The sequence below is a fragment of the Prenolepis imparis genome, unplaced genomic scaffold (genome assembly GCF_030444845.1).
Source record: "Prenolepis imparis isolate NDT839.2.m4 unplaced genomic scaffold, iyPreImpa1.0 SCAF_181, whole genome shotgun sequence".
Lineage (NCBI taxonomy): Eukaryota > Metazoa > Arthropoda > Insecta > Hymenoptera > Formicidae > Prenolepis > Prenolepis imparis.
Window position 1 is genome coordinate 50,327 of NW_028141339.1, and position 11,135 is coordinate 61,461.

Below are 11,135 nucleotides of genomic sequence, written 5' to 3' on the forward strand. Positions count from 1 at the left end.
AACTTTTTAACATTTTATGTATCAATTTTTTATTTTTTAAACTTTTGTCTGTTACATACACAGATTTGTATACTTATTGGATACACCCTCATGTACTTAGGATATGTTTTTTAATTTATTTAAAATTTGTTTAGGGATACATCTTAGCTCTTATTATTTAATTTCCTGCATGTGTAAGCGCGCGCGCGCGTGCGTGCGTGCGTGCGTGTGTGTGTGTGTGTGTGTGTGTGTGTGTGTGCGTGCGCGCGCGCGTGTGTGTGTTATAATATGCATATATCTAATCATTATATTATAATGTAGGTTACTTACTGCGCATTTAAATATTTTTCGATACTTATCCAAAATATATTATGGGGAATTACATTTTCTAACATTCGCCACATTATTGCTCCTATAATAAAAACATAAAATATATGTAATTATATATATGTGTACTTTAAATTTTAAAGCATGATGTTTATAAATATATCTTAATATAAAGAATTTTAATTTGTTTTAGATATTTATGTGTAGCAATTGATGAAACTTATTGTTTATATTGTTTATATTGTTTATATAATTATATTTACAATACAAATTTTTACGCAGAGATTTGTGTGTGTGTGTGCTTAAATATATTACATATATACCTATAATGGAAGAAAATGGAAAATATAAATTAATTTTAGTTCTTGTTTGTATAATCCATAAAATACTTTATAGTAAAATGAGTGTTTAGACGAAAATATTCTTGTTGAACTTGAACTACGAACAAATCCATTATCCGAGAGTTTGATAAGGCCTGCAGACAAATTGAATGTATCCAAATAAATATATAAATATATTATAAATATATAAATAAATATATAATATATAAAAAAAAGAAGATTGCATTAGCAATACATAATAATGTGTGAAGTTATTAGCTATTTAAAAAAAAAAATTTTTTTATACTACATAATTAAGAATTCAGTATTTTTACTAGTGTGTAATTATTTGACATAAAAAAAATGAGTAAAATTATTCAAAAAATAGAATTTCAAGATTTTATAACATAATTTAAACACACTAATTATCTAATTCATAATATTTTTTCAAATAGTTAAGATATTATAAAAAAAAAAAAAAAATTTATTGCACTTTTTCTATTTCTAACAAATGGAAAGTCAATTTAAAAAATATTTATCTTATCACGATTTATCGAAACAAAAATTTCTTATTAATTATCGTTTGAAATGAAAAATTACCTTGTCAATAATATGGGTTTCAAGGTACATATTAAAGCCCTCTTTTAACCATTGTTGAGATGGTGAACAAGATGTATTGAAGAGATTACCAAACCATTGATACATTATGTCATGAGTTACTGATTGCATAATTATAAATTTATTAAACGTAGAAGAATATAATTCTTCATAGTAGATATCATCTGTTTCCCTGAAAATTACGAATAATGTGATTATATTGAAACACTTGGTTATAAGCTCTTGCATAGTTTACTTATGAAAAAATTAAATATGTTGCACGTATTAGAGGAAGATAGTTCAAGTACTGTAGAACAAAAATTTGAAAAGAATTATAATATGCATCAGAATGGATCAATTAAATTTAATACAATGAAAAGATCCATGTTTATAATGTGATAAATAAATAATAATAATTTATTTAATGAAATCAATGATAAGAATATAAACATTTATATTCTTTACATTAAAACTTTTGCTAAATCAATTAATAATTTTTTTAAATTCTTGATTTGATATAATAACAAACAAGTTTTTGAATGTACGAATGGCTTTTACATAATATAAATGTAAATTATTCTATAATTTTATACTATTATTCTATAATATTTAATACATAATACTTAATAATAAATTAAAACTAATATTTAGTACATAATACATTTGTTATCGAAATTTATTAAAATTATTTATCCAAAATTTACTGAAGCATCAATATAAGCATAAATTGCGAATTATGTAATTTAATCTGAAGTTTAAATGTTAAAATGTTCAAAAAAATGTTTGTTAGAAATATATCTTTATAATTAATGTAATTTTAACAATAGGCATAAAGAAAAGCACACACACATATCTTTGTGTATTTTATGATTTTTTAAAATCTAAAAATAATGTTACATTATAATTAATTATAATTATAATTATTATATAACTTAAGAAATATTTTTTTAATCGGCTCTTAATATTAATAAATAAATAAATATGATGTTTTTAGAAGTCGGCCAATAGAGCCAAGCGCGAAAATTAATTTCTAATTTTTCGGAACAGTATCTCTTGGTTTGAGATCACTGAGTTCCATTGATTAATTATTAATTAACCTCGAACTTACAACGGAAACATAGGCGAGAAATATATAAATAAATATATAACTTAAGAAATATTTCTTAAGTTATATATTTATTTACGCCTGGGCCTAATCATGACGTTATTTACTAACATCTATTAGAAAGGCAAATGAAAAATATAGGATCGAAAGGGTCTGAATAGCTTAGTGGTAAGAGCAGTCGCCCGGCAAGCGATAGACGCGGGTTCAATTCCCGCTTCAGCGACTTTTCGGACCAATATTTTTCTCGCCTATGTTTCCGTTGTAAGTTCGAGGTTAATTAATAATTAATCAATGGAACTCAGTGATCTCAAACCAAGAGATACTGTTCCGAAAAATTAGAAATTAATTTTCGCGCTTGGCTCTATTGGCCGACTTCTAAAAACATCATATTTATTTATTTATAATTATTATATTATTATTATAGGTACCTATAATTATAATATTATTATATAATTATTTTTTGAATGTATATATATTACTTGTGAAATATAAGACCCCAAGTTTGCTTGACACTCTCTTCGAAGTTGGGAATAATGACATAATCCAATTTTGGAAAGCTGTTTAAAATCTTCCATTTGCTTCTTAGATACACAGTCACATTTTCAGCAACATATTGAGCGAATCTCAAGTAGGGAATCAAGTGCGATCTACACCAAATATTGACATTCTCCGTAGAATTAAGAACTGATAGAATCCTACATATACCACATATGCTACATCGTTTGGAGACATCGGTGGTGTCGTATGAAATACTGTACGTATCTCGTAATTATTTATAGGGATACATTCTCGTTTCGGCATATTCGATAAAGCTTTGTAATGTAGATTATGAGTTACGGAAATGTCAAAAGTGGCACGTAATTTCGGCTCGACAAGATAAGGAAACAATTGTCGGGTTTTTCTCGGCTGGTTTACATTTGTGAACAAACACCTACAACATTTTAACAACATGTTTCAAATAATAATCATAATTGTTTATTTTTAATACACTCCAGAAAATGATTAAGAGATCAAAGAAAATTGTCTAAAAAATAGGCAAATTTTAAATAGCTGTAACTTTGTTTCAAAAATGAGAATTTAATTTCCAAAAAAGAGTTTCAAAGCTTGAAATCTCTACTTTCGAAAAGTCACATCTGTTTTTCATTTTCTTAAATTCTGGTATTTTTTATATATAGAAAACGACGAAAACGAAATGAAAAATTTCCTTCTTATTTTGTAGACGTGTCGCATGCACAAAAAAATTTGAAAAATTTTTTTGACTTTTTCACGTTAAAGCCTGAAGTTTTCTCTGCAAAATTGTTTATTAAAATTTAAATTTTGATTTTTCCTTATCAAGTTATCGAAAATTGAAGAGAAAGTGATCATTTTTACTTTGATCGTTCATAACTCCGTTAAAAACCATCGTACAGCAATTTTAAAACTGGATTCTTAAAGCTGAATCTTTGTCCTATAATATGATATAGTTGCCAAATTTTTTTCCAACTCGTGAACTTTTTTACAAATAGGTGAAAATAACGAAAAAATTTGCGAGTTTTCTCATTTTTGTTTAACTTTCAAAAAAATTACGCAAGGTGATAAAAAAAATTTTATGGACTGAAATTTTTGTCTCTTAGTACCCCAAATTTGACGAAAAGACACAGACTTGCTGTGATAATTTTTTTATAGTGATCCGTATGTTTAAAATAATCGATGCGTACAATAACTTAAAAAAACTTGATTTGCTTTGATAAAAAATTTAAAAAAGTAAAATCTGTGGCAGAAAAATCTTTTCTCCACTTTCTAACATAATTTTTTAACTTGCCTCAACATAAAATTTAGAAAATTTAAAGTTGCATATCATTTCCAAAATTACCACCGACATCAGCTTTACTCAAAGTTCACCATGTAGAGGTTGTACGATTGGATTTGCGCTTTGGATGAAGCTGATGTCGGTGGTAATTTTGGAAATAATATTCAACTTTAAATTTTCTAAATTTTATTTTGAAGCAAGTTAAAAAAATTATGTTAGAAAGTGAAGAAAAGATTTTTCTGCCACAGATTTTACTTTTTTTTATTTTTTATCAAAGCAAATTAAGTTTTTTAACATATTGTACGCATCAATCATTTTGAACATACGGATCACACTATAAAGAAGTTATAACATTAAGTTTGTGATTTTTCGTCAAATTTGGGGTATTAAGAGACACAAAAATTTCAGTCCATAAAATTTTTTTAGTCACCTTGCGTAACTTTTTTCAAAATTTAAATAAAAAAGAGAAAACTCACGAATTTTTTCGTTATATTCACCTATTTGTAAAAAAGTTCACGAGTAAAAAAAAATTCGGATAATATATCATAGAGCAAAAATTCAGCTTTGAGAATCCAATTTTAAAATTGCTGTACAATGATTTTTAATGGAGTTATAAATGACCATCTCTTTTCAATTCTCGATAACTTGATAAGAAAAAATGGAAATTTAAATTTTAAAAAATGATTTTGCAGGGTAAACTTCAGACTTTAACGTGAAAAATCAAAAAATTTTTAGAAATATTTTTGTGCAACACGTCTACAAAGTAAGAAGAAAATTTTCCAATTCATGTTCGTCATTTTCTGTACATAAAAAATACCAGAATTTAAGAAAATAAAAAAAAACTGTGATTTTTCAAAAGTAGAGATTTCAAGCTTTGAAATTCTTTTTTAGAAATTAAATTCTCATTTTTGAAATAAAGTTACAGCTATTTAAAATGTGCCTATTTTTTAGACAATTTTCTTTGATCCCTTAATTATTTTGCGAAGTGTATATTCTTATATTACTTACCTGATATATTTTTCCTCGTCTGTGTATATAATTTGTGCAATCTTCCTTGTATATTCAGGTAGTCCAAGTGTGAAGTTCCAGTTTGCATAATGTACATTCAGAATATAAATTCCATATTCTGAGTTATTTACAGACTCAAATTGGTTGCCGAAATCGAGAATAAGAGTTTCCTCTCCATGATATATATTCTTCGGTTTATAGATTATTTCCTTGTTAGCCGGTTTTAATTGTATTCCCGTTACATGTATATAAGTTGATAGATGTAAAATTATGTTTTGTATTGCACAATTAATATTAATAATAACATTGGATTCGCCAAGTAAGCGCTTAGTGGCATCAGTTGTAGCTTCAAGTTATAATGAAGCGGTACCAAACAGTTCAACCTACGATAATTAATCGCATTGTGCCATTTAATCATCGCACTTTCATCGGCAGATAATGCCATTGCCATTACAACGATACATAATGCAACATTCGATGACAATTTTAGAAACATTATGTCAGTTCTTGTTTCTGCAAAATATCTGCAAAAATATTTCTTTGATAAAAATAAATAGAACAAAAATAGAAATAGAGAATAGAGTGTAAATACAAAGAAAACACAAAACTTTCAACAATTGTGAGAGAAAGGGAAAACATATTAAAAGTAATTACAGCAATTTAAAATGAGAAGCCGTTCTTTACGCGATAAATTGATCGACACTGTTGACATTGAAATTGTCGAAATTCAGGAAAATTAAGAAGGTAGAAGTATACACAATTTAGATTACATGTTGTAACAATAATTGACAACTTGAATACATGTACATACTTCAGTTTGGGCAAGAGTCTAAATCAATTTATAATTTTTACCTGTTTTAATTTTTAATTTTTTTCTAAATTTTTAACTGTTTTCGTGTAATTTATAAAAAAATTTAATTAAATTTAATTAAATTTAATATATTTCTCTCATATTGTATATTGTAATATCGTAACAAAACAAGTTGATAGACACAGCATAAAAAAATGTTGAATTAAAAATATATATATATATATATATATATATATATATATATATATATACAGGGTGTCCCAGAATTCGCGAATACGGAATGCACAGCGTGATTGTCCGTGCTAAAAGAAACAACTTTTTCTTCTCACAAAATTGTGTCTGAACACTATTTTCTAAACGAGAGCAACTTAAAGCTAACGAATATGCGCTCTAGATTACGCATGAATCAGGAGCGGCATGCACACGGCGTGCGTGACGCGTGAACGTGTATGCTATTTTACTATTTTACTAAAGATTTTATAAGAATTATGTATGATATTTAAATGTCGCTTTTTTAATAACTTACTTTATAATAGTTCTAATAAAATTTTTAGTAAAATAACGTACATGTTTACGCACGCCGTGCGTGCACCGCTCCTGAATTATGCGTAATCTGGACCGCTTATTCGTTAGCTTTAAGTTGCTCTCATTAAAAAAAAGTGTTCAGACACAATTTTGTCAAAGGAAAAAGTTGTTTCTTTTAGCACGAAAAATCACGCTGTGCATTCCGTGTCTGCGAATTCTGGGACACCCGTATATACTACGCAAAACAATTAGGGGAGCGCTTTAAAACTAGCAAAATTTGATGATTTTTAAGAAGCCATATCTCGGGTTAGAGAGGTCGTAGAACAATGTTTCTGGGCACATTTTAACGGGTGAAGCCTCAACTTTAAAGTAGGTAATATAGCATTATTCGTCTCATCGAACTGTTTTTCGTGTGAGGCTTAAAATCAGATGGCGAAAAAACTCTGAAAATTTCTTGACTTTGTAGTTGTCCATAGAAAAAGCAGGGATGGAACCATAAATGCCATCACATTGGCTTTGAAGTTGGAACCCTCGCCTTTAAAATACCGCAAGAAACATTGCTCTATCATGTCTAGGAGCCGAGTTATCGCATTTCAAAGTTACCCCTGCATTTTGCAAGATTTTTAGCAATACCGCCGGCATTCGCGTTATCCAATGTGCACCACGGGGAGGTTGCTCGGTTGGATTTTGCACATCATGTGTATGGTGTATGTGTACGTCAATGTTAAGTGCGTGCGTGATGCGTGTATGTGTGCGTATTTGTGGGTGTGTGTGTGTCAGCAGAGATAAAGATCCCACGGTTCGTCACTCTCGCAGTAGTTAACGACTCCACACACACACACATACACACGCACGCATCACGCACGCACTTACATTGACGTACATACACATACACCATACACATGATATGCAAAATCCAACCGAGCAACTTCCCCATGGTGCACATTGGATAACGCGAATGCCGGCGGTATTGCTAAAAATCTTGCAAAATGCAGGGGTAACTTTGAAATGCGATAACTCGGCTCCTAGACATGATAGAGCAATGTTTCTTGCGGCATTTTAAAGGCGAGGGTTCCTACTTCAAAGCCAATGTGATGGCATTTATGGTTCCATCCCTGCTTTTTCCATGGACAACTACAAAGTCAAGAAATTTTCAGAGTTTTTCGCCATCTGATTTTAAGCCTCATACGAAAAACAGTTCGATGAGACGAATAATGCTATATTACCCACTTTAAAGTTGAGGCTTCACCCGTTAAAATGCGCCCAGAAACATTGTTCTACGACCTTTCTAAGCCGAGATATGGCTTCTTAAAAATCATCAAATTTTGTAGTTTTAAAGCGCTCCCCTAATTGTTTTGCATAGTATATAAGCACAAAAATGTATAAAATAATTCCTTTTAATAACCGGACTTCGACTTATTGTAGTTATGTTTATCAATATTTTATTATCGTTACTGTGTTTCACTTGAAAGTCATGTATGTATATATGTATATATTTATATATATATTATATATACATATAGTCTTTATCGATAATTTTATTTTAAATGAAAAAGAAAGTGATAGTGAAAAGATTGTCAGCAGATTGATAATGTTATTTTTTGATATGAAATCACGTATCGATCGTGATATGTAAGATGAATAAAAAAAAAGAAAACATGTAGATATATAAATTGAGTCACACATAGTTTTTCGCCAGAAAAATCACTAATTGTAGTCAATATTCAATATTTTAATAATCAATAATGAATATTATTGAATAAACAATACTTTCGAGGCAGCATTTACACATCTCACTTTGGTCCGGTTTCTTTCATTCTCGTAATTAATTTACATTTATATATTGCAACACAGTTCGTCTACGGATTCGATTTGTACAACTATTTGTTACACCTTCTAACACATCTTTCGACATATTCAATATACTCATATTTAAATTGAAAAACATTTTACAAAGGATCAGCTTGTCACAATCAATGAAACGTTGTCAATTCGCGTTTACATTATACTTACACGAGACACGTATTGATTATTATCTATCAGTCACGAAAACTCATACAATTATTATGCCAGACGTTCCGGGAGGAAAGGGAGGAAAAAAGAGAGAGAGGATAGTAGTATTTAAATATTAATTTATTTTCTACCGCGAGAAAAATTGTGAGAGGGTAAGGTTTCACTCGGACATTCAAACGATATTTGTGCCTCGAAGGAAAAACTATTTCTCTCTCAAAGTATGGAATTTAATGTGGATTACTATTACTATACCAATAGGAAATTATTGTCGTTTCTTGTTCAGTGGCCTTATCAGAAGCCGAAGGAGAAAAGATTCTTCTTGATTTTAATACTTGTGCTTTTAGCTAACGTGATGTTTCCACAGGTAGCGTTAATTTATTATTAAAAAAATTTTTTTAGAGATATATGTTTCGTTGATACATTGAAAAAAAAACTGTTAACTTGACTTAATCATTCAACTAATTACTATTTTGTTGATTGAACATATATAAGTATTTAAGTCAAAACACATTATGTCAGATTTAATAAGTTGTATTTAAATTAAATACTTTTATATGTTCAATTAACAAAATAATAATTAATTGAACGATTTAGTCAAGTTAACAATTTTTTCTCAGTGTATCATACAACGAACTGAATAGATTTAATAAATTTTGAAGACAATGTATTTTCTCAATTTTCATTCTTTTTCGCACGAATACTTTATTTTTCTGGTAGCACATTCTTTCATATGCGAAGATTCGCAGTGTATTTATCAAACTTTACCTCCATACATGTTAGCAATAATGGTATTGGTCAAAATATTTTATATATATTGACTGTCTTTTTAAGTCTAAACAAAAGTTATTGTATATGTTGCGTACAGAGCTCAAACGTCGTGCACGATATTATACCGAAATAAGAACGATAGCATAAGATCGCTCGGACATACTCACACACGTATATTCATACACACACACACACACACACACACACACACACACACACACACACACACACACACACACACACACACACACACGCACGCACGCACGCACGCATGAGTCTCTATCGCTCTTTTCTCTCTTCTGTCTTTCTCTCCCTGCATGCAGTCAATCCCTTTGTAATAAGGCAGCGGTGCGAGGACTCTGGAGTGGAATTACATGCACAATCGAATTCGATCAGTCGACTTCTAATGCGTTTCTGCTCTACAGTTTTCTTAGTTCATGCTTATTTATTATTGGATTTTTGACGAGAAAAATCCTATGATAAATAAGCATGAACTATAAGAAAACTGTAGAGCAGAAACGCATTAGAAGTCGACTGATCGAATTCGATTGTGCACGTAATTCCACTCCTGTTGATTTCGAGTCTTCGGCGCGTTCGCAACTTGAATCGCGAGTTCAATCACCCGCCGAACGCCTATTCGGAGATAAAATAAGATCGAAGGCGGTCCTAACCGAGGTCTGCTAATTCCAAAGCACGAAGGGACAAAGACACAGTAGCATAGTACAAGTCAAACCGTCCTAGTTGACGGATCGCGTCCGAGCGAATTGTGCTGTATAAACGTTTTAAATGCGATGAGAAATCAAACAGTGAATCTGTTAAATATTAAAGGACTCAGGGACGTCGTCTCCAAGGCGCGGTCCAAAACCCAGAAACATAGTCTCCTAGGCGTAGTCAAGGATTCAGACACATCGTCTCCTAGGCGCGGTTCGAGATCCAGAGACATATAGGCCCATTTCTACCAACATCGGTTAACTTTAATACCTCCGGTTAAACTATCTTTGTCTCTTTTTAAAAACGTAGCTGAAAAAAGACAAAGATATAGTTTAACCGTAGGTTAAAATTAACCGACGTTGGTAGAAACAGCCCAGATAACACACAATATTGCATGAATATTCTATGTAGCATCAAATATATTTTTTGAGAATATTCTCAAAGACATCATCTATACATCTCTATAGAATATCCTTGTTTATAAAGAATAATCTATAAATCTACCTAGAACATGTTAAAATCAGCTATAGGAATATATTGTTTATATATTCCATAAATGTTCACAGAATATTCAAATGTATTGAAGATGTAGATGGCGTTCAGAAAGATGGAACAATCACTCATTACCCATAACCAACAATCTTTTTTCCGCTTTTATTAATAAGTATACAGTCCGTTGAGTCCGTTCATGGTATATATATAGTGTACGATAAGTAAAAAGTGTGTAAGCTTGTACAGAAAAAGAAGCTCTTATTGAGAAGGTAAGTATATATATTATTATCAAAAACAATAAATATTATTATCATTTCCTCACGTTGTATTATTTGCTTACAGTGATAGATTTTCTAACCTTTGATTTCTTACAAGCTCTTTTAATCATTAATTTATCATTAAGAATTTCACATCAATTTTTCCAAGAACAATATAATGAAACGTCGTAGTAAAGCGACTTTTTATAGAAATGTTAAAAGAGGAAGCGCAACATGTTTTACATTATCACAGGAGAATTGTAATAATTCTAAATATGATTGTATAAATGATAATGTTTTAATTACAAAAAATACAGAAGATTTCCAATGTAATAGTACTTCTAATAAAACAGAGGATTGTTTTAATACAGATTGCTTTAATGTTTCACATGACTCATATAGCCAATCTTCTGATAACTCTGATAATGTTATT

General features: G+C 29.9%; 1 protein-coding gene and 1 non-coding gene across 2 annotated transcripts; one reads left to right on the plus strand and one right to left on the minus strand.

The window, feature by feature from the left end:
• Positions 1–664: 664 nt before the first annotated feature.
• Positions 665–3,129, minus strand: LOC145947903 (glutamyl aminopeptidase-like). The gene is made up of 4 exons (XM_083057673.1): positions 3,114–3,129; positions 2,808–3,012; positions 1,227–1,416; positions 665–781 (listed from the first exon to the last, which is right to left on the minus strand). Exons 1-4 carry the CDS (start codon positions 3,127–3,129, stop codon positions 665–667), a joined length of 528 nt encoding a protein of 175 aa, XP_082913799.1.
• Positions 2,480–2,553, plus strand: Trnaa-ggc (transfer RNA alanine (anticodon GGC)). Its single transcript has one exon. It is a non-coding gene; the product is annotated as a tRNA-Ala (tRNA).
• Positions 3,130–11,135: the final 8,006 nt, after the last annotated feature.